Source organism: Aulonocara sp. 'chitande type north' Nkhata Bay, linkage group LG8 (genome assembly GCF_057382095.1).
Source record: "Aulonocara sp. 'chitande type north' Nkhata Bay isolate Kocher_YH1m ecotype deep benthic linkage group LG8, A_spYH_male_GT1.1, whole genome shotgun sequence".
NCBI lineage: Eukaryota > Metazoa > Chordata > Actinopteri > Cichliformes > Cichlidae > Aulonocara > Aulonocara sp. 'chitande type north' Nkhata Bay.
In genome coordinates this window covers 21626653-21650730 of record NC_141351.1, presented here as the reverse complement: position 1 = coordinate 21650730, position 24078 = coordinate 21626653, and the positions used below count along the sequence as shown (strand labels likewise).

Sequence of the window (24078 nt, the reverse complement as noted above, 5' to 3'; positions counted from 1 at the left end):
TTTGTTACTCTAATATGTGTGACTGACTTCACAGACAGGGTCGCCCAAATAACTGTGGCTGTGGTGAATGGATATGAATAAATAAATCTACTTATTCGTAGATTTATTTTATTTAAATAAATCTATTTATTTTTCTTTTTTTCTTTTTTTTTCTTTTTTTACATTTTTCAAATATTATTCTTTTTAATTGAACTACAGATTTACAGTAATTCTTTTCATTGCTGGACTATTTTGTTTTGTGATGTTGCATTTTTTGGGCTGAGTGGTTTGGGCTGCTGGGAATATTTCCTCTCAGTTTTTTTGTTGTTGTTTTTTGTCAGAACCTAATAAAATGTATGCTAAAAATATCAGCCAAAACATAATTCTGGTCAAAGTAGTTCTGCCAAACACTGAAACTTCAAAGAAAGAAAAACAGAGAGAGACATTAATTACCTATACCTGTCCTTATAAAGGAAGAGACACTTTCTAACACTACCTACATAAGAAAGTACCAAATTTGAAAATTGTACAAGGTCAGGTAGTTTCAAGGGAAAAATTGGATTTTGTGTTTTCCTTTGTGCTATTCATATTATGTGTACATGTACTAAGGGTGAGTGCATGAGTTACACTGACATAAGATCAAGTTTTTATGTCAGTGTAGGACAACCATTACTGTTGTCATTGTTTTTCTCTATTCCCTAAATTGCCAAACCCTTCCCTTTCTTGCTTTTTTGGATCTAAACGTGTAGTTTCTTAGGAAACCTGCATCCGATTGTGTTTCACATGGCTGAAGAACACAAAAACTATATAAATACATTTGTTTTGAAGGATCTGTTATATCCACAGAAAATACAACCCTTTGTTTACAAGGTGGTTACTCATCCTTGATTGACAACATCAACTTTGCTGTGTTAAATTAAATGTGCATGTTCACCAGCCTGTATTACTGGTGTCTTTTTCAAAGGCACTATGAGTCAGAACCATTCTGCTGATTCATGTCTGCTTCCCATATTGCACCTTCCCTTCAATCTAAACTGTATAGTATAAAAGAGCAGTGCTATAAAATCTCTAACTATAACCTGTGGAGTAGTCAGAGAAGCACGGACTGTAATTAACACAGCAGCTATTGTCATAGAGATAAAGGACTGTTGTCTCTGCAATGATTACAGTGCACTGTCTTAACATATAAAAGCTACCACAAGTCCTAACCAGAAATGGTTTGTGTATATGTATGTACAGCATTACATGCTGGGAGTCATTTTTAACCTGTCATAGGGAAAACCCTCACTGTAGGCAATACATTTACACAAGTTTAACCCAATAGTTGAATCCTCAAAGCCAGCATTTTTGTCCATGTTCTGTGGAGCGTTGAGTGCTAAGTTACCTGGTTAGGAAGTGGTGTCCATTTATAAATGGACACCACTTTATAAATGGACTGGTTGTTCTGCGCTCACAGACGGGACAGACAGCGCGCAGCAATGTGCCTGATGACGTTTAAAAGATGCCAAAGCACTTCAAAGACCGAAAAAGATGGGGGGGATGGCTTTACCAAACTTTATGTTCTATTATTGGGCATGTAATATTCATATTCTCAGGTATTGACTACAGGGGGAAGACACGAATAATGCCCCGGCCTGGCTCAGTTTGGAGACTTCTTCCTGTGTCTCAGCCTCTTTACCAGCCCTGATTTATGCCCAAAAGCAGCCTTCGAGTACAGGCTCTTATAATAACTCTATTGTCAAAGTTACCTTGAAAATATGGTATCAATTTCGTCGTTATTTTAAGTTGACCTTTTTTCCCCTTCAATCACCCATCTTGAAAAATCCCTCTTTTCAGCCTTCGTTAGCTGATGGTGCTTTTTATTTGTGGGCCTCTTTGGGTATCAGGTCTTTTTCTGATCTGTACATTCAGAATACATTTGCCTCCTTTGAACAGCTCTCATTGAAATTTGGCCTTCCAAAAAGTCACTTTTTTCGCTATTTACAAATCCGGAGTTTTGTTAAGGAGAAATCCTCTCAGTTCCCATCTAGACCTTCTTATCATGACTTTGATAACCTTCTATTGCCTCCGCCCTCATTACAGGGCCTGATCTCCTGTTTGTATGGGAGAATATGTTCCTTTGGCAACTCTTCAATCTCGGCTATTAAATTGGCATGGGAGCAGGATCTGGGGTGTGTGATTCAGGATGACTCTTGGGATAAAATTCTTTACCGGGTCCATGGCTCCTCATTCTGTGCCAAACATGGGCTGATTCAATGTAAGATTCTGCACCGTGTACATTGGACTAAGGCCAGACTAGCTCAAATATACCCCAATCTTAGCCCTGACTGCGACCGTTGTCATCAAACACCTGCCTCTTTAATGCATATGTTTTGGTCATGTTCATCCCTCAAACAATACTGGATTAATATTTTCTTGATTTTATCTAAGATCATCCAGCTAACCCTCCAACCTGTGCCCTTAACTGCTTTGTTTGGGGTTCTTCCTGATTCAGTTGCCTTGCCGACGCCTCAAGCGGATCTGGTCGCATTTCTCACCTTATTGGCAAGACGCAGAATATTGCTATGTTGGAAGTCCCCTTCTGCCCCATCCTGGGAAATCTGGATCAGAGACGTTCTGCATTTTAGCAAACTCGAAAAGATTAAATTCACCCTGCGCGGGTCTACGGCCAAATTTTTTAAGACCTGGCAACCCTTTTTTGATCATGTTCAGACTTTGCCAGCTCAGACTCTATCATATTTTATTTTTTCTTATCTTATGTTCAAGTAAGAGGCCTAAGTTTAAGTATATGGATTCTATTGTGCCTGCGTTCTATGATGGTATTTATTTAACTACTTTATACATATTTCTTTTCTCTAACAGAATTGATTTATCCCTATAACTAAGTTGACCATTTATCATGTGTGGGGGTTTTTTTTTGTTTTTTGTTTTTTGTTTTTTTGTTTTGTTTTGTTTTTTTTTTTGTGTGTTTTGGTTTTTATGTGTCTGTGTGGAGGTGGGGGTTTTGGATACTCTCCACATCTCCCTTGTACACTCCCTTGTCTTGTACCCTAGGGTTTGTTACTAGTATTATTAGATTGGATTTTTTCCTTTTTCTGTTTGTACACCCACTGGTACTGCTATAATTATGAGGTGGGAGTGTATGTCTTATATTGCTTTATGTTCTTTAAAAAGAAAACGGCATATTGTTCAATTTGTCTTTTGTAAAAGTCGATGCAAAAACTTTAATAAAAATATCGGGAAAAAAAAAAAAAAAAAAAAAAGATGCCAAAGCACAAGTGCAGCTTTTCACACAAACTGCAAAAGAAATTTCCCTCGAACCGTCCTGGTACTGGTAATTTTTTTATACAGATGAGCCCTTATTTCTGTACCATTATTTAATTCCAGAGGTTTTTAAGTTATTTTTTTGCACTTGTTGACTCATAAAAGCCTATATGACATTTTTTTATTTCACCATTCATTAACCGCACATAGAAGGCATCGTTTAAATATGTCTAAATTCTCTTTAAGCAAACAGTATTAAAGTTCTTTATGACTGGGCCAAGTGTCCTCTTTTTTGGAAATCAAAATATGGTCACCCCAGTATATTTCATCATGGCATCTAATGGGAATCTACTCACTGTTGGAGCCAACCTCAAGTGGGCAAAACAGCAGTTTTTGGTATTTTCGCATTGCCTTCATTTTTTATCCCTGTAGTTGTGGCTTGTGATGGAGACTAGGAGAGTTATTTAAACTTACTAAGAGTTGTGGCCGGTGTCTGTGCATTTTGGAGCATGTTTCAGCCATGTAAAATTCTGCCATGTATATGTTAGCACTAATTAGGAGATACCTGCATCTGTGCAATCCACCGTTAAAGTCTATGGATGCAACTTCCTAAAAATGCTGGTAGCTTAGCATTCAGTTATCTTAATACAAATATGGAAATTTTGTAGCTCCAGAAATGTTATGCGATCAAAACGTTAGTACACAGGCTAACTGGTAATATTACATGGGCTACACCTATCATAAAGTTCATTGGTTTTCTTTGCTTTCAGTATTTAAGCTGTGATAGAGTAATCACGTCATTGTTTCATACTTCATGCATAAAATTGGAAATCCTGGTGTATTTATGTCACTTTAAGTACCAAAGCTAATAATTGGATATGCCAAAAATAGCTCTATAAATTGCGTGTGCTAGAAATCCAGACAGACTGAACCTTTAAACTTCAATTTATGTGGCGCTCAAGTCATTATTCACATGCTGTAATGCTCCCTTGTGATAATATATGATGTGCAAGCTTCAGTATTAAGTGCCAAGTAATGACTGACAAGAAGGAAAAAAAGATCTCACTGAGTTCATATAAATATCGGTATAAGCCTGCTGTGATATACGTAGATGTTGAATGAAAAATCTGGTTCTGGGGCTGCACATTCTTCCCCACTGTCAAAATCTCCCAGAGTCCTTTGCGAGGTGTGCTAATTAAGCATGAAAGTACAAGCAGGCTCAGCAGCCAAGCCTCCGCCAGCACAGAGACGGATATAGGGCTCAGAGAACCATTCATAACTTTAGTTTGTTTGGGTTTTTTTACAAGATTAATAAAACTAGATAACAAGCATGTGAATTTAATCTGCAGCTCTTGTTTTTAATCCAATAAAGCTAATTATAAGCAGAGATTTTAAATGAGGCTGGGCTTCAGCTCATCATGTAAAGGTGCTGCAGCTTGCTGTCAGCTCCAAGCCCACCCACTGTGCAGCTTCCTGACAAAGTCCAGCCTTTGTTTTTTAAGCAGAAATGTTGCTTTCCTGCACCTCTTCACAAAGTATGACCGCACACGGGTTATTTGTGACTGAAACAGCTGCATGCACTGGAGATATGATCACAGTCATGGTACAGCTGAAAGAGTATTTATTGGCCGTGCTTCTGAGGCAAATTTCTGCATAAACAGGGCAGATGCTTTCCACACGAGAGTCCTGTCACAGCCAGCAAATACTCAATGTGATGTAAGGTGCATTGGCGCGCAAATATTTTTTCAGGTCTTAAAGATGTTTTCGTGCTTTCTCATGAACAGGATATCACTTGACTTCCTCTGAAACCTAAAAAGCTGCGTGCACACAAACAAACACAAAGGACTTGAATGAGGGTACTAAAATCCAAAACCATGCCTGGAAGAGGAAAAAGTCAGTGTGTACCTCTACAATATGGGGTTTAAAGAGACTGCATGAAGAATATGAGCCTGTTAACATCGAGCAGGTGATACTAATTGAGTGGTGCAGTCCATCTGGAGCCAATTAAGGAAAATGTATCACTCAGATACAATTCCTGTAACCGGACAGGCGCAGTCACAAGGATACAGACGCAGTGCCTAAGCCGGTGTATTGTATTTATGTGCTTATAACAAACAGATTTAAGGTTCAGGGGAATACCTCATTTTTCCATTGTGCAGTGAAATGTTTCACTCCTGGTTACACAACCGGTTGATGATGTGCAGCTCTCCTTTGCAGTTAGTGTGGCTGCGAAATCTGTTTTCAAGCTGAGAAGGAGGCCTGTGTTTCAACAATGTCACCCAGCTACTTTCCACGACTATTAAATGTCAATCTACAACCAACAGCTCTTCATAAAGATGTTTGTGTTTATGGACAAGGATAACGGTTCTCCCAAAGCAAGTGGTTCTTATTAAGTGTTTTCCATCATTGTTAAGAAATATATCTCCTTACCGTTCACCGCAAATGAGTATTGTGTTCATACACACAGTGGTTTGCATCTCTGACCTCATGACAGCAAAGATGGTGCTTATAAGTATAACTTAAATGTTCTTTTAGTGCAATTTTTTTTTTAAGCAGTTCACATGCTTCAAGATAGCTGCCGAGTGAAAAGACTTGTGTATTGCTGTCTTATCGCAATTATCGCTTAAGTCACTTGCCTCGAGGCTGAGAAAAGTTTAACTTGGCACTTACCTCCTTCATGCCGCCAGCGGATGTTTGATCTGCGGTTACTTGAAGTTGTCAAATGCCTTTGGCTTTCTAAGTTCTCCTCATTGCTGAGAATCGCTTCCTGTGTAGATATCGCTTAAGGTGTTGTCTGTTGCTGTGTTAGCTCTGGTAATTGCCAGAAACTCCCAATAAGCATAGCTTTATTTACATTTTTTGAAGTGACTGGCAGGATATGTTGTCACGAGTATTAGTCACAAATGCTCACAGGAACTTGTGCCATGTCAGGTCTTGTCATGTCAATCACACAGTACGAACTCTGTCAAGAATCCATCAACCTATTCATTTTCTCGATCCATTGCCTTCAGATCTTCCTACTTTATGCCAAAAATTCCCAAACTGACTGAGAGACATCAATTTCTTAAAACATACCCAATTCTATTATCTCTTTTTTATTTACTTATAGGATTATAATTTATATCATGGCCCTCAACAAAATGTTTTGCTGGAGGTAACAGATCAAGTTAGCAAAGGCAGTGTAATTTTCTCCTAGACTTCTGTGCAATTGGACTTCCTTTGTAACCAGAAGTGTTGCACCTTGCTAGGTATTCAACAAAAAAAATGCAGGTTTATGTACAGACTGCATAACAGATTGATATACTGGAGGTTCTGGTGTGAAAACTGGAGCCAATGTGGAATTTCCTTAAACCTACATTCTGTTTAATTGCCAGTGGAAGGTGACTCCTCTAGATGCAAGAACACTTATGCATAGTTCTGCTTCCTTTCTCTGGTACCTTAGTAAACACTTTCTTAAAGAATGAGTGGGCTCACTTACTAGTTTCAGGTTAGTTATGGTAGTTAGAGTCAGCAAAGAGGATTAGCCAAAGTTTGTTCCACCCTTCATTCATCACAGGATGGCGACAGCAAAAACACCTAGCGTAACAGGACTTTCATTAGCCGTGTGACAGACTGGTGCCCTTCCTAGGGTAGACCCTGCCTCAATCCCTGTGCAGGCTGAGGTAGCCACGCTACTCTGAACTGTATAAGCAGAAGACGATGGATGGATGGATGGATGGATGGATGGATGGATGGATGGATGGGTAACAGTACTTCACTAACCAACTGATAGCCTCTTATCTATCTCCTTCTTTTATATACAGTCACTCTGGCGCTGGCTTAAATTTTCCGACCTGGAAGCTACATCCATCTTCTCTAAACATGTTTCTGTTATTGTTTTTAAAAAAAACTGTCTCGAAAGTACTTCTGCAGTGTCTTTTGTTTGCTCTTTTTATCTTCTTTGGCAGTTTTATCGTCACATCAGTCTAAGGGTTTGATCTACAAAAGCTGGACTCGCAGGATCAACGTATAGCACAACGAGAGCACTAAAAAGAAAAGGAGTTGAGAGACGTAGATGAAACAAGCAACACCAACATGGGCACAGGCACTTGGAAGAGGATCTGAGGACTGCTCGGTTCCAAAACCCAATCTCTCTTTCTCCCTCAGTATTTTCTTATAATTAGTGCTGCGCCACAGATGTGCATTTCTCCCTTTTTCGCCAGCTTCATACTCTGAATGTGAATGCAGGTTATTAGGATTTAAAGTGAGCATCATATGCTTTCTATTTGATAGTCATTAAAACCGGGGACAAAGATTAAAGTTGAAGGGTCCATGTGAAGAAAAGTGTATTTCAGGGCCGTAAGTAGTTCGATGAATCCTACATAAAAGAAAAGAAAAATGTAAGTGACTTTGGAAGTTTGAAACTCGAATCAGCGGAGTTCATAAAGCCCCAGGGAAACAGGATAAATGAGTCAACAAGCAGTAAAAAATTTCAAAGGCGAGTGATAACTTTATTTAGTGAGATTATGAGGAAAAATTTGGGTTCATTAAGGCCAGAAATATCTGGAGTTGATTGGATATCCTGTTTCTCACCAGTGAATCCAATGAATCATTTCCCCCATAAACAAATATCAAACATCAGCTCCCCACCCAGATTGTTCAAACATGATGAGTGTCTCTGAGATCATATGAGATCAGGTATGAAGACAATGAATCAGCGCGCGCTTTCATCTCCGGGTTCCCACCTAAAGCACGGCCCTTTAATTTGCTTTATTTGAAAAGCAGAAATCAAATCCATCGCAAATGTAAACACGCTCTTCCTGCAAGTCACTAAAGTGTCACCAAGCGCACAGGAACTCGTGTCTGCTTTGATTCCGGCGTCAGCTATAAACATTTCCATTCTGCGCAGACTGCCGCTGCACATAGCTGGAATAAATGGCACTTCATCACACAGAGCCCAGCGCCGTTATTGATGAGATTTCGGAAACAAGCATCCTGGATTCCTTCAAGTAAGCAGCAGAGAGGGACCTATAACCTGCTGCAACACATAATCCCTCCTTTTCTTGCTTGAGCTACTTCCTGACCCTCAGCTCTCCCCGGTGTGTGCTGTACCTGGCATATTTCTAAATCAGAAACACTGGATGTAGGCTAATAGGTCTGGGATCCATTTAGTACAATTACAAAAAAATTAACCTTTTCTGTGCTTCGGCAGCACTGGAATTGTGGTTTCTATTTGAAACCCTCAGCTTGCAGGGATAGTTTGAATTCAGCCGGAGCAGGGAGGAGGTCCCTGGGTTACTGGAGGCCCCAAAGGGACCACACAGCTGGCCCGCTGTAATTGCAGTGTAAGGGACCGTGGAAAGAGAAGAGCAGCGCAGAAGGCAGAGAATTGGTTTCTCAGTAACCCTGATGGATGTCATGCTGTGTTACTGGTCCATCCCAGGTGTGTCTGTGCAGTCTTGTGAAACATAAAATAGCATTTGCATCAACACTTGGAGACTCAGACCTGGAAGGCTTGCTCATTCTCTCTCTGTCATCGTATTCCCATTCTTGATGTAATTTCCCCCTGGACTTTCTTTCCTTCTCTCCCTCTGTATCTGTTACTCTATTTTTGTCATTAGTCCTCGTTGCTGGGTCAAATCAGGAAGTTTGAACAAAGGTTTGCCTCCACCCAGTGGTGAACCTGTGCAGCAGCTACAGAGATACAAATGCAAGGCACACCCATAGACCCAGATATTTATTTCTGCATGTTTTGATTTTTTTATTTTAATGGTAAATGGACTGGTTCGTATATACACAACTTGCCTCATTCACCCATTCACGTAATCACTTTTTTGTACATTTTTGTGCTTTTTTTCTGATTTTATTTGTGTTTGAAATATATACTTCACTCACACAAACCTGCTACCGGCAAATAATTCATCAGCAAAGCTAAGATTTGATTTATGAACACAGTCTGATGCATGCATACTGTTTCCTTCCCGGATAGCTGACTCATTTGGGTAGAATCCAGGATACCTGTGACCTGTGATCTGTTACAGTTACAGCACTGGGAAGTGATGTGTCAGTCAAATATGGCCCAAAATGCCACAACACACACTCAACATTTGTCCCATAAAAGGTGATCAGTGGCTGAGCCAAAGTTATTATGGGTTTTTTTTCACATATATATAGTTGGTTTTTATTTATTTTTTTTTTCATTTATTTCCAGCCATTGACGTTTAGTTTCAGTTACTTTCCAGAATGGATTTTTTGTTTCAGTGATACAATTTACATATTAAATATCAATTTGTTTATTTTTATTTTAGTTTTCTGAATTCACAAAATCATTTCTGTCAGTTGTTTTTCTTTTCCCCGTCGAGTTTTTAAAAAGAACCAATACAGCAAATACCTGGATCTCAATGATCGTTACTTTCCTCCACTATTGCCCTCACAGATGTGACTCAAATTCAAATTTCAAATTCAAATTTTATTTGTCACGTACACAGTCATACACAGTACGATATGTAGTGAAATGCTTGGACAACTGCTCGTGACCTAAAGAAAACAAAAAAGGAAAAGGCTATGAATAAGATGGGAAATAAATATGAAAAATTAAAAAGGGTAAATTTAACTAGGAAGGAATAAAATATAAATTAAGGTTAAAAATGAAATAACTGTACAACACAAATTAGAATGAAGGGTAAATTTAACTGGGAAGAATAAGATAAAATATATAAATTAAAGTTGAAAATAAAATAACTGTACAACAAAATACACAATACACAATATAGAACTATATAAGAATGTATGAAGAAATCTAAATATAAATAAATATATACACAATAACAGCAGCTGTACAAGTATTAACTGGAAATGAAGAATATAGTGACCAGTGTTGTGCAAAAACAATGTCCAGAAAGTCCAGTGTGTGTGTAAGAACCATATGTGTGGATCAGTACTGTGTGGTGGTGTGATTGAGAGACCGTATCGCCTGCGGGAAGAAGCTCCTCCTCAGTCTCTCTGTGTTGGTCTTCAGGGAGCGGAATCGCTTTCCTGACCTCAACAGAGAGAACAGTCTGTTGTTGGGATGGCTGAGGTCCTTCACGATCTTCCTGGCCTTAGTCCAGCACCGCCTGCTGTAGATTGAGTGCAGGTCAGGGAGCTCGGAGCGGATGGTGCGCTCAGCTGATCGCACAACCCTCTGTAGAGCTCGTCTGTCCTGCATGGTGCTGTTCCCGAACCAGGTTAAGATGTTTCCCGCCAGGATGCTCTCTATGGTGCACGAGTAAAAGTTCCTGAGCACCTTGGAGGGCAGTTGGAAGTCTCTCAAGCGTCTGAGGTGGTAGAGACGCTGTCGGGCCTTTTTCACCACGGTGTTGATGTGACAGGACCATGACAGGTCCTGCGTGATGTGAACTCCGAGGCATTTGAAGCTGTCCACTCTCTCCACTGGGCACTCGTTGATGACGGGGGTCTGGTAGTTCCTCTCCTGCTTAGTGCTGAAGTCCACTATCAGCTCCTTTGTCTTACTGACGTTTAGAAGGAGGTTGTTCCTCTGGCACCAGTTCTCCAGATTCCTAATCTCCTTCAGGTAGGCCGTCTCGTTGTTATCAGAGATCAGGCCCACCACGACGGTGTCGTCAGCAAACTTGATGATGGTGGTGGAGCTGGTAGTGGCCACACAGTCATATGTGTACAAAGAGTACAGCAGGGGGCTCAGAACACACCCCTGGGGGGCTCCAGTTCCTTTTGCATATAAAGGATAATTACGGACGGTAAAAGAACTGCTGAACTTTGGTCTATGATTTTCCTCTCTTATGTTTTTCTCTATTGGCCCTGATGATCATGTGATTTATTGGCTGTATTTTTGTTGAAAAAAATTCAAAAGTAAAGTTAAAAAACTACTAATAAGTTAAAGTTAAAGGAATTAAGGTAGAGGCCCCATTGTTTTTGAAACCCTGTGTTGCCATTATACATTTAAATGACACTTAGTCTGGCCCATTTGCCCAATAAAAGACTCCAATAGGGTCAAACTGACCACTAGGACCACAGCTGCTGGGATCAGCTAGGCACACAAATCCCTCGACTGCAGTTCGGTGGTGATTCAGGGACGATGTTTCCATCAACCTCACAAACTAACCCGAAGGAAATGTAAATGTTAGAGTGGGATCACTGTAAAACACAATTTTGTTTCCAGTAGTCTATATTTTATATTTAAGTTTAATCCATTACCTTTAAATCTTTAATATTTAGAGGAAAAGTCGTTAAGCTTTAATCAGACTTTTTTTCTGATAGAATAGTAGGTGAACAAATACCTGACTAAGGACATTACTGAAGCTTCTGTTCCATTTAGGTGCAAAGCCTTAATTTATGTGATTGGTAACATCTGTGTTCACTATTTCATGTCAAAGTGGCTGCTGAGAAAAAGGTCTGTTGGCTGTTGTTCCTTTACTTCTCTTATGGCCTTACGTCTTAACTAAAACACTGTGAATTGCCTTGTTGAAAGACACAAATTTGCCGGCAAATGAGACGCACTTAATTTTTTTAAGGTTTCCACTTCAGTAGGAATGAGCTGGCTTGCAGTCGACAGCTACAGACTGACGGTAAGAAAAGTGCACAAAATCATCAGTCTCATATTTTAAAAGTGTAACCACTTAAATAGAAACCCAACTAGTCAGGATGTTGTGTAAAACAAATAAAAACAGAATGTAATGATTTGCACATCTCGTACACTCATATTTTATTCAAAAACAACATAAAACATATCAAAAATTTACACCAGGACATTTGATTTACGTAAAATATTATCTGTATAAATAAATCTGCAAATTGTGGAATCATTTCAGAATAATGTTCCTTAATGTTAAAATACAAAGACTTCTACAGTAAATATATCATCAAAAGATTCTATGAATCTGGAGCAATCGGTATGCAAAGGACAAAGCCGAAAATCAATATTGGATGGCCGTGATCTTCAGAGACTCAAACATGGTGCATTACAAACATGCTGCTGTGGAAATCACTGCATAGGCTCAGGAACACTCCCAGAAATCATGGCCTGTGAACACAGTTTGCTGTGTCATTCATTAATGCAGATTAAAGCTCTACCATGTGTACCACAAGGTGGTCCAGTGAGTCAACGTAACCTTTATTTAACCAGCCAATTCTTCAAGAAAATATTCTTTATTGCAGAAGTCTGGCTAAGGTCAAACCCTCTCAAAGAACTTGAGGAAGCCTAAAGAACAGAAATAAACATCTAATCACATCTTCACAACCACTCTCAAAATGCCACTTCCTGGTGGTTTAGTTCCAATTGGCAAAGGGTTGTTTAAGAAGTGGCTTTAAAGTTTTTGCAGCTCTTCATCAAGCTAAGTTTAGTCTATTTTGTTATACTTTGTGTTTAACATTTTACCTGCTGTGACTAAAAGGATTTATTCATAGCTTTTGGAATAAATGAAGAAGAATAACTGAAAAAAAAAACAAAGTAGTCCCAAAAAGAAAAGATTTGTGCTTAAAGTAAAATAAAAACTGAAATAAAAATATTTAATATTTATTGATAAATATTTCATCAGCTCAAAACTGACTCAACATATAAATATGTTGTACCCTTCCCCTGTGCTGATTTTGAAGTATGTGCAAATTATCTAGTCTTGGTAGCTGGGGATCAGTCCGCCGGGCCTCGGGGCGGCCTTTGCCATGGGAGACCCTACCCTCACCTATGGCTACGAGCTGTGGGTAGTGACCGAAAGAACGAGAGCGCAGATACAAGCAGCAGAAATGAGCTTCCTAGGAAAAGGTCCCTGTCTAAAGGCCTGTCCCTTAGAGGTAGGGTGAGAAGTGCAGCAATCCAGGAGGGGCTCAGAATAGAGCCGCTGCTCCACCACATCGAAAGGAGCCAGTTGAGGTGGTTCGGGCATCTGACAAGGATGCCCCTGGGCGCCTCCTGTGTTCTGGGCATGTGCCACCAGGAGGAGGCCCTGGGGCAGACTCAGGACACGCTGGAGAGATTTTATCTCTCGGCTGGCCTGGGAACGCCTTGGTGTTCCTCCGGACAAGCTAGAAGAGGTGGCTGGGGAGAGGGAGGTCTGGGCTTCTCTGCTTAGGCTGCTGCCCCCGCGACCCAGCCCCAGATAAAGCGGAAGAAGATGGATGGATGGATGGACAAATTACCTAATTTGTGCTTTTGTCAGTTAAGCCTATTAATAAACTGCTTGTGTACAACACACAGAGCAATAAGGGCTCTGTTGTTAGCCAATGGCCATCCCTTAATCTTTAGTTTAATAATGCTCTTATTACAATACAACAAGACCTGAAGCTAGTGACCAAGCCCATAAAGTCATCAGGAAACTGGAATGTTTTCCTATAGACTTGTATACAATCACAGGAGTCGCCCCCTAGCTGGCAGTTAAGATAAATGCAGATTTAAGGCACTTCTGTGGCCTCACCTTTCAGGCCTAGAAGCTATGATCCAAGTACTGTTATTTTTTGGTGGGGTTGTTTTTTTTAGGCCACTGTTTACCAATGTTAGCTTATTTCATATTTTATATATAAATTATTAGCACTGTCTGGTTTTGATGCAACAGTCTCTTGATCCCAGATGATTTTTCTCTCGCGGGAGAGAACAAAGTCACTTTAAAATAATCGTGTTATGTTTGACAAAATAATAAACCACTCAAAGCCGTTAATACCTCAGCCATTTATTTCTTAAACATAAGAAAGAAGGGACTTCTCAAAGGTAAGAAAAATAACATTGCAATTTAAAATCAAGTGCACTTCAACGATGTCTCGCTCTATAATAAGGGAGCTGTCCCTTCCTACTGTGTGAAGTGAGATACACAAAAAACTCAAAAACATATCGTAAAGAATCGATCGTTTCCGTAAGGCTTTGGGTGCCGAGTGCCGTTACTGTTGTGATGCTTATGCTGAGATGACAGTGGTGGTGACAAATATATATGTACAGAAAGGTGACAGATTACAGGAAAAAATAAGAACATAAAGTGGCTTTTAAAGGTGTGGCAAGACTATGAGCTGCAAGAGTCGCTTCAATGCTCCTTGGCACTGGCATTTGGATGATGATGAGCCACAGTTTCCTCACATAATTTCCAAACCACTCTTTGTGCCCCGTTTATGGGGCTACTGTCATCCTGGAAGAGACGATATCATTAAGGGGACAAACTATGCCTGCAAAATGCCTCCAACAGCACAACAAAGCCACTGGATCCCCTCACTTTTCCTTTAATTTGCCACCGATCAGTATATATGTGCATATACCCATTAACAGCCAATACAACATCATCCCAACAACATCCTTTGCAACATCTGTACATATCTGTACAACAGAAATATGTGACGAGACTGTGTAATGGACTCCAGGAGGAGTCGGGCAGTGGGCTCATTTGTGCTAAAACTCTTGCTTTAAGCTGTTCATCAGGATGGGAGTGCAAAGTGGAAGAGAAATGATGACAGCTCTGCATGTCAGCGCCTTACCTGCGCCAGATGGTATTTGCAAGTCATTTCCGGTGTTTGTTTGAACGCCCTGAAGGGTAAGAGAAGGGAAGGAGTTTACTACATCAAGAAGCCAGATGAGTTTCCATGATGTAAGATATTGGCTGTCAGTCACAGAGGTCTTAAACATGGCAGCTTCTTGCCTTACAGAGACACGCCACACGGGACAGCGAGTTTGAGTGAAAATCGCAGGAAATTATTTGTAAGTCAATTTAAGGTACTTTTCTGCAATAATAAACACAACTACCTGGCTCCAGTCGAGTAATTTAACAACCCTCCATCCTCCTCTCCTCTCTGGTTTTAAAACGGGCGCTATGAATGAGCTGCAATTACAGTCTGGCCCTAGTCTGACTACCATTATACATGTGAGTGACTCATCCAAAAACAACACGGATAATAAACTCACTGGTTACACTGGAGAAGTGGGTCACACATTTCCTACCATAGAAAAAACCCTCTGAAATGAAAACAAACAAACAGCCTTCTTTAATGAAACTAAGAATAAACTTTAATCTAGATTAAAAAACTAAATGTTACTTTGAGGAGAAAATAAGTCAAACTTTTTTTTTTAATAACTCCCAAATATCAAACAATGTCCTATCTTTACACTGTAACACCCCAGTTACAGTAAAATGCAGCAATTCACAACGGTCTTAATGCCTTTTGTTACATACTCAGAATATAGAACCATATATATCAATATCAATGGCATTTCAACATTTTCGATAATACATAACACATACTCTATTACCCACAAAAAGATGCTGGTACTGTTTAAACAAACGGGTGCTTCAGATTGGCAATTCAGGGTTTCACATAAGGGGCAAAATAAATAAAAATGAAAAGAGACCTAGACAAACAACATGAGACTGGATTATAAATACTTACGATGTGTTAAAGTGGACCTATTATGCTCATTTCCAGATCCATATTGGCTTCTCTTCACTGGCTCCCTTCTCCTTAAAATCATTCAGTATCAGGGTTGGGATTCGCAATCAGATCCTACGGTATCTTATATCTGAATTATTATCTGAGTATTATCTGATTTAGACTTCTGCAGTGAGTCTTTTTAGAGGCCATGACATGAACTACTCCAGCGGCCGACATTGCTGGCAGCATTTATGGTTGTGTGTTAATTACCTTGTGGTTGTGTCCCAGTGTTTTAAATGCAGTGCCTGCCACAATAGGAACAAATAAAATATCCGGCATTTTTCCCTCCTGGCGTCACTACTCTTTGTTGTGGTCAGTATTTTTTCTCTTCAAAGGCAAACATATTTATCCCTCAAGTTTTTCCACTTCTCTGTACATTCCCTCGTGTCCATTCCAATTTGCTGATATTTGCCCTTATATTGATACTATGATTATTATTCCTTATATTGAGGCAATGGTTATTATTCTCTTAATGACAAATTTTAAAATACAGATGCACCTGTGGCATCAGTTTCAATACTTGGACGTCCTTTTTGAGTTATCGGATTTAGAAGATTTTCAGAAAACGTGACCTCTGACCTTGATCTTGGGGTTGAGATCACTGAGATTTAAATTTGTCTGACACTTTTAACAGATACATCTATGGTATCAATTTGAAACTCCTAGGTTGCCTTTTTCTCAACTTATTACATTCACAAACTTGGGTGTCCACACCGCCTGCCTGGCAGGGTGATGACAATATCCCATCGGCGTTTTACGGCTGAGTGGTAACAGTACTGGACAGGCCAATCGTGGTAGTTGTGGGCCATGTTTATGGGACTTGTAGCCTCATTTTTAGGGTTAGGGTGTAGGTTAGGTCATAGGGTTTCAGAATATTTGTAGATACGATGAAGCATAAATCCCCAGTTATTTGTGGTCCCTAAAGTTTCTAAAAGTTGAATGGGAGCCATTCAGCTAAGGAACCTGCACATTGGATTCAGGAGACAGAGGACCTCTCTTCAAAGTTTCCTTTTGGAGAAAGATAATTGGCATTGAATAAGGTGACCCTTAACGATGTCCTGTGTGTCTCCACGCCACAACTGCATGACTTTAATTTTGATTTTGTCTTTTGTGTTTTGTTCTGTTTTCTCTCTTCCCCCCCACGAGCCAGTTTCTTCCTATTAAAAGGGAGTTCTTTCTCCTCACCATTGCTGCTGCTCAATGTTGAGGCTCTCTCACTAATATTGCAGCCAATATTCATCTTAATATATAAAGTACCTCAAAAGAATTGTTGCTGTGAACTGTAGCTATATAAATACAGTCTAAATTTAGTAGATTAGCTTTGCATAATTCTCATTCAAAACAGTCCATATTTATTTCATACTGAGCCTCGATGCAGCCCCTCCATTTGTCTTCTGTTTGCACTGAGCCATTTTAGCTCTCTAACTGTAAGTTGTAAAATGAGCATGCATCATTGTTATAGTACTAAAAAAATTTAAAAATACATATGCATAATAGGTCCACTTTAAATAATTAAAATTGGTGTGCAAACCAGTAGATTTGTTGAACAAGCAGGTGGCAGTGTTTTTTTCTTTTACAGAACAGTGTTTAAGCCAGCAGTGTTGCCATGATAAAAACTCTCTGTTCACATCATTGCATCCAAAAAGTCATTTCAGTTGCATCAGAAAATCAGTTTGGGCAACCACAGAGTGCTTTGAAAACCCTCCATGAGTTACCCGATAAGCAGGTCGGTGTAGGCAGTTGATGCTTTAAAGTACGTACCCTCATCCTGGAATGAGCTGAGGACATTTATACCAATTCCCAAATTTAAAGAGGTACCAAACCGTGTCTTGTTGTTGCTTTTTGTGTATTCAGAAGGAGGGCAGTATTATAGAGCAGATCCAAACAGTTGCATGAGTGAAACCCCAGGCCATCTGAATGATGGCAAAGCCAATCATCTATAATATAAATTGTTTTTGTCGCGTATGTCGCTTGGAACTGACAATTTAAACACATAATATAGCCGTATATCTGTACTACCTTTTCATTGACAATAATGGTGGTGTGGGGTTCATGATGAGGTGATGGGAATGAGTGGTATGACGCATTTACTAAATTATACTTAAAGGTCGGGAATTTGAACTACTGCACCCGATTTATCTTGCCACAAGAGGAAGCAGCGTTTGCAAGATGTGAAATCAAATGCTTTGCTTAAAACATTTTCACATGTATAAAAATGGCCAAATGAGAGGGCTCAGAGTCAACTGGAACAACCTGCGCATGAACCGCAATCACAAGCGCACTTATGTTCTCGCTCTGCAGGGTTTGTCCTCGGTTTTAACTCCCTGTGAGAACATTACCTTCTCTGACTTTTCCTCCTGGCCAATAATGAGTCAGAGGCCAGAGCAGCACTGGACATTTCAGTGTATGTTTTGGAATCAGCACAAACACATGGCCTTTAAAATGTCTCTGCTGGCTGTATATTTGTAGACTCATGTACTCTTTACTTGCACTACATGGAGCAGGAAGGTGCTTTTTCCTCATTATTAATCAATCTGAGAATTGTTCTCCTGATTGATCAATAGGTTATTTGGTCAATAAAGCCTCTGAAAAAACAGTGAAAACCGAACTTTGTAATTTCCCAGAGCCAAATTATCATTAACAGTCCAACAGCAGAAGATATTTTACTTTAAGACATAAAAAATGTGCTGGAGCAGTCAAATACTTTCTTGAAAATTTCATTTTCAAACAAGTAAGTGATTAATTTGGGTAGACTTCCACTGCTTGCTTTGAAATATGAACATTTAATGTGAGACTTTAATCTTGATCTGCTTAATGTACCTAAAATTATAAAGAAAAATATAAATGTAAAAGCTGACTTATTAAATGGCGCACTTTGCTTGACTGCTTTGTGCTCGCTTTACGTAAGAGGAGAGAGCAACAAGACTACAGATCTGCAAGGTCTGAACGTCTGAAAAACTAGGACCATAAAATATCCAAGTCCAGCCACTCAAGGTGGATCTTTAGTTTTATATTAAATGCCTTTTGTCACTTTTCAAAACCTCCCTTTAGTTTCTGGACATGGATCTTTTATGCAATATTTTTGGTCATATTTTTTCCATTTTCTTTCTTTTTTCATTCCATAAGCACGAGTGGTTTGAGGGACACCAGACGTGATCCTGTTATTTCCTTTCACCTAAAAATATTCCTCTCACTAACACTCTCATCCAAACAAACCCATATATCGATCCTAAAGCATCAAAAGCGAGAGATGGAAATAATGCCAAATGAAATGGGTGATGGGATGAGTCCATCTTTGGATGGTCACTTGCGTCTAATGATGCCACCTGCATCTTGCTGTATTTAATGAATCCATTTGCACTGATATGAAGACGTTACGCTGTACAAAACGCTACTTAGATACAATGATTACATGCCCCAGTATCCTGGCTACACCAGGAAAAAAAAAAAAAACCCTGCCATCATAAGCACGTTTTGCACAATTGCGATATGAACTACCACAATTACACAGAACAATTTACATGCACATCATATCCAAATATTAATGTGCATGTAATTAACAGAAAGAATGAAAGCGCTACATACAAGTAGAACATGTTATATAAAGACGATACTGACATTACCTACACGTTATAGACACATTGCTCATACATTCATATATGTCAACACTTAAATATGTATATACAGTATACATGTATATATTTAAATGTATACAGATATATCAAAGGAGGAATAAATAGTGCCATTAATGAGGTGAGAACCTAGTTTTCCTCTTCCTCTCTTGCATGACAACAATCCTGCCAACATGACATTTAGTTCACGAGTCTATGCGTGTCTGATCTCGCTCGTGCGACTTCTCTAACTTGAGGACTCATGTGGTGCAAGAATTCACTCCATCGCCATCCTTCCTGGCACTAGGTCTAGTTTACAGTATTATGCCCAGTATTAAATACAAAATGTACTGCTGAACTAAAGTTGCCTATATGTAACAGCTACTGCCTTGTTAGTCATATAAATGTGATTACATTCTATATATCGGATGGGGTATTGACATATATTGCAATGCTTTAGTGCACACAAAACAAAACAAAAAACAACAAAAAAAGGCGTTGTGATCTAATTTGACCCTGTGTGTGTATTAGTTAGCGTATGACACACACATTTAGGGGTGAGATAAGTGACATGTTGTGTGGGGACCTCTGTGTGGATGAAACAGTGGTTTTGGGATTCTGAGTGAATGGTTGTGTCAGGGAATTGGCAGTGTGCAACTCTCTGGTGGCGTGATGGCTGGATCTTTCTGTTGAAAGCGGGTGGCATCCCATCTGGCTGATGCATTTGACAGTTAAAACAACAGGCCCCTAGTTTGAAGGTGGCAGAGTAAACAACAACATCTTAAACACCTCTGAGCAGAATATTCATAACCCACTTTCTCAAACCCAAAGTGCAACAGTAACTATTTTGCCATCTTTAACTGAAGAACCTACATTCACATGCAACAGCCTTGTGTGTTACCTTTATATTATCCAGAAAAATATTATCAAAAAAATAGAAGCTCCTGATACAGGTGCAGAAATGAGGTCATGCCTTGATGTGTAATGCAGAGAAACACCACCGGAGGGCAGTCTCTACAGGGGAAATTATCGTTTCAGCTCAGTAAGTTTAAAGGAGGCAAGTGCAACTATAACTAGTAAATTGTTTGGGAGTATTTTAGCCTTGTTGATAAAGATAAGCAAGTTACGATTTTCCTCTAAGAACAAGAGGTCGTGCTGCTGGGTTTCGGAAAAAATCATAATCCCAGTTAGTTATTTTCTCCATATTGAGATCATGATGATGACTTAACATGTAACAATACATGAAAATTATGCAACCTGCAGTGAATCACTTCTTAAAACACATTTTTATACTTTGGCTTTAGTGTGATTCCATAACTGGATTCCCTTCTGGTCATCGTTTTGCTTATCGCCCGTTTCTTTGTATGTGACTTTAATATGTATTGTGTCAAAGCACTTTGTAAACTATTTTTTAAAGGCAAGCAATGTGCTGAAAGACAAAGCAAGAGTTACTGACAAACAACATACCGATTATGGTATTTTAAGAACATTTAGCAACAGTGTATTAGGGCTACTGCGAGTGTGTAAGGGGCTTGGTAAGGATGTTTACAATCTGAGAAAAAGTCCAAAATCTTCAAGATTATAATCATATTCATAAATTCAGGAAAAAAGGACAATTTATTATTTTACAAAAACATACAAATTCATGAGAAACAAAGGCAGATACAAGTTTTTTTCTTGTAAATTTGTCACATTAGCCTCAATTTTATTTTTTGTTAACCTTTAGTGACCCTAACATGCTGTTGCAGTCTCACAAATTTGAAGATTATCAAACCTAAACTTATTTTTAATAAAAATGTTGTTAAAAAAAAGAAAAGAAAAGCCATCCTCTGGCTACAAACATACTTTAAAACCACTCACATGTGCCCATTACTGGGAATGACAATAAGCTCATTTCAAATTGAAGGCAAAGCATTTCGTGTTTTTAAGCAGATATTTGATCCAGCGTTCTCCTCAGATTTCTGCATCTACTGTACTGAGCTACTATCCAGCTGCAGTGAACACTCATCATATCAGAGGCTAAATATGGCTGCTACGTGAACGCCTCACGCAGCTCATTATTTTTAATTGGCTCGACCTTTTCCTGTTCTCAGCAGCGGCGGCTCTGTCGACAACCGTTTGCGCTGCAGATAAATTTCATGCTACCGCTGTCAAACAAGAGGCCTGAGTCTGTTAACTGAAATGCTACATTGTGTATTAGGGTGCATTAGAGTGTGAGTCATCTGTGTTTGTGCATTAAATCTTTCTCCCAAAGGGAAGAATTAAGGATTTTTAGGAATCGACTGGGCGTCATTGTTTTGTTTTTTTTTAAGATTTAATGGAATGTGGGATTTTCCTTCATCCACTCTGTGTTGCATCATTTGTGGCCATCAACTTTCAATATTTAGGAGTTTATTTGGAATTATTTAGAGTACTCCTACTGGCGGAGACATCACTGACATTCCCGGCAGTGGTAAACTATGGAATGATTGTGCTATAATCTTCTATTTCCTACAAGTTTGTAAGTAAAATTTTAAAATCAGGGCAAAGATATCAAATTTCTAAGTTGTGGGAATTGAAGGAATGCTTTAAGTAGCTCAGAAATGAGAGGAATTCAGAGCTTTAGGGTATGAGCAGCAAAATCTGTGTGGAGTTATAAAAAGGGGGATGGGTTTTTTTTGAGATCACACTCTTTGTAGAACAGCAGTGAGAGACATGGACTAAAGATTCAAACAGAACAGCATGTACATGTGCAAGTGTGTGTGAACACGAGGAATAATTCCACAGATAAATGCATGTATGCTTCAGAATACCCCTGATGTGTTAGATGAGTGCTGGTTTGGTCAGGGTGGGGTCAGTCTACCAGAGCAGCTGCAGCCAGTCAAAGGCAGGGCCGGAGGAGACGGGCAGCACCTCTCCAGCTTTCACTTGGCCTTTAATTTGCCCAGGTCCCCGTTCAGCTTGCCCTCCTTTGCCAGCTTCTCGTTGAGTTGGCACAGTTGGCGAAGGAAGCCGTCGTTAGGACCGATCTCTCTCTTGTGCCGCACAGTGGCCACCGCCAGCCGTGCATCCATTCTGTGGCGCAGCATGAGGTAAGCAACAACCATGGTGGGGGAGCGGCTGTAGCCTTCTCTGCAGTGTACATATACCTTCCCTGGAGGACACAGAGAACAATAAGATGAAAGCTGTTTATGGTGCGAGGCTGGTTTCACACACACACACACACACACACACCACAGAGAAATAGTTTTCATAGAAGAGTTTTCTCAGGCCTCATTGTGGCTCCTCTGCTATCTGTTATCCACTGCACAGGAAAAAGCATAAACTAGTACATCCTGTAATTGTCACTCTGTAAGAGCGTCAAAAATATCTGTTCCCGGTATGACACTGGAAGAAGCATATAAATGAAACTTGTCGGATTGCCCTGGCTATCTTTATTCATGAACAATGACCAGCTGTTACAGAAGGCTGCTTGACTGCCACAAAAACTATGATCACAATTATGACAATTATTCGTGAAGTCATGGACTTACTGATCTGTGTATATTGTCTTGATTGGGATTTCTTTGAACTTCCTCTAGATAGATCTTTTTGACTGAAAACTCTTTTAGCCATCTTTGCTTGAGCTAAACTAAACAGCAAGTGAGTTTGAGATTTAAGAGAAAGCTGTGCGCTTGAGTTATTAATTAATCCAAATATATTAGAGTGGCTATCCCTTATATGGCCACCGTAGGCACAGACTGTGACAAATTAAGCCCCTCCCATTAACTGTTTAAACATATAGTTTGTGAAGAACAGCCAATCAAAAAAAAAAAAGCTGGCTTTTCAGAAAGGAGGCAAAATAGTTATTCAGGTAGAGAATGAAGTAAACGTCAGTACAAAGGGCCACCACAAGATAAGTAAGGATTAAAATAAACCATGAATCATGCAAAGCTACTCTAGTCGAGTCCAAGAATACACATTTGGAGTTTGAAATTAACACAAAAAGTCCCCTTTAATGCAAATCATTAATCAAATCAAATATATTGTGTCTATTTCTTTTTATTTCTCACATGTGGGGCATTAAATTAAGATAAGTGAACATTCAACACAGAAATAAAACATGATTTTTCAGGTTCGTATCAAGTATACAGTGTCCTTAAAGCACCAGAGCACAAACAGGAGTTTTCCCTCGTGGTAATTTTGAGACTGCAGGACAAAAAGTAGGAGGTGGAAGAAAATGAGGAAATGAAGCAGAAACAAATAAATAGAAAATAAGAGATTGTTAGAGTAGTTGGAAAACATATGCTGTGACCAAGATTGTCCAGCAAAGCAGCTTCTCTTCTAGAAGCTGCATATATAAGACATGACCTTTGCTGCAGACTCAGCAAAGTCAATCATCTTCCACCAGCTGAGGTGAACCCACATCCCGACCACAGCAAAGAATCAATGTCGTCTTTGTGTGTGCAAAATACATATGTGTTTACTGTTCTGTATTTTTATGTTCATGCCAGTTTGTGTGTTTGTGTTCATTTTTAAGGTGTACCTTTGTCTAACTTACACTTCCATTACAGACTGGCTAAAACGCCACAGGGGATTTAACTTGGCAACCTTCACAGAGCAGCTGATGTGCTCGGCTCAGGTCAGATCTGCAGATTCTGCACTTTATTTGAAACCCAACACCTCTCTCTGTCTCTACTATAGTTTTATCCCCAACATCTTTCTCTCCCTCTTCTCTCCTTTTTCTTTGACTGGCTCCTCTCTCACACTCGACCGGGAACACTTCCATGCCAATGACGTGACCTCTTCAATACCAAATCACCATGTCTGCCACAGATCAATTCTAATTCCACTGTATCCTCTTGTTAGA

General features: G+C 39.5%; 1 protein-coding gene across 1 annotated transcript in view; it reads right to left on the bottom strand.

Annotated features, from left to right (window-relative positions):
• Nucleotides 1–13881: 13881 nt before the first annotated feature.
• Nucleotides 13882–24078, bottom strand: part of dusp3a (dual specificity phosphatase 3a) — a 27677-nt gene continuing 17480 nt past the window's right edge. Inside the window, exon 3 of the mRNA XM_086304288.1 lies at nt 13882–22383. Coding sequence (XP_086160414.1) covers nt 22154–22383 — 230 coding nt within the window. The 3' untranslated portion in view covers nt 13882–22153. The remainder of the gene's footprint in view (nt 22384–24078) is intronic.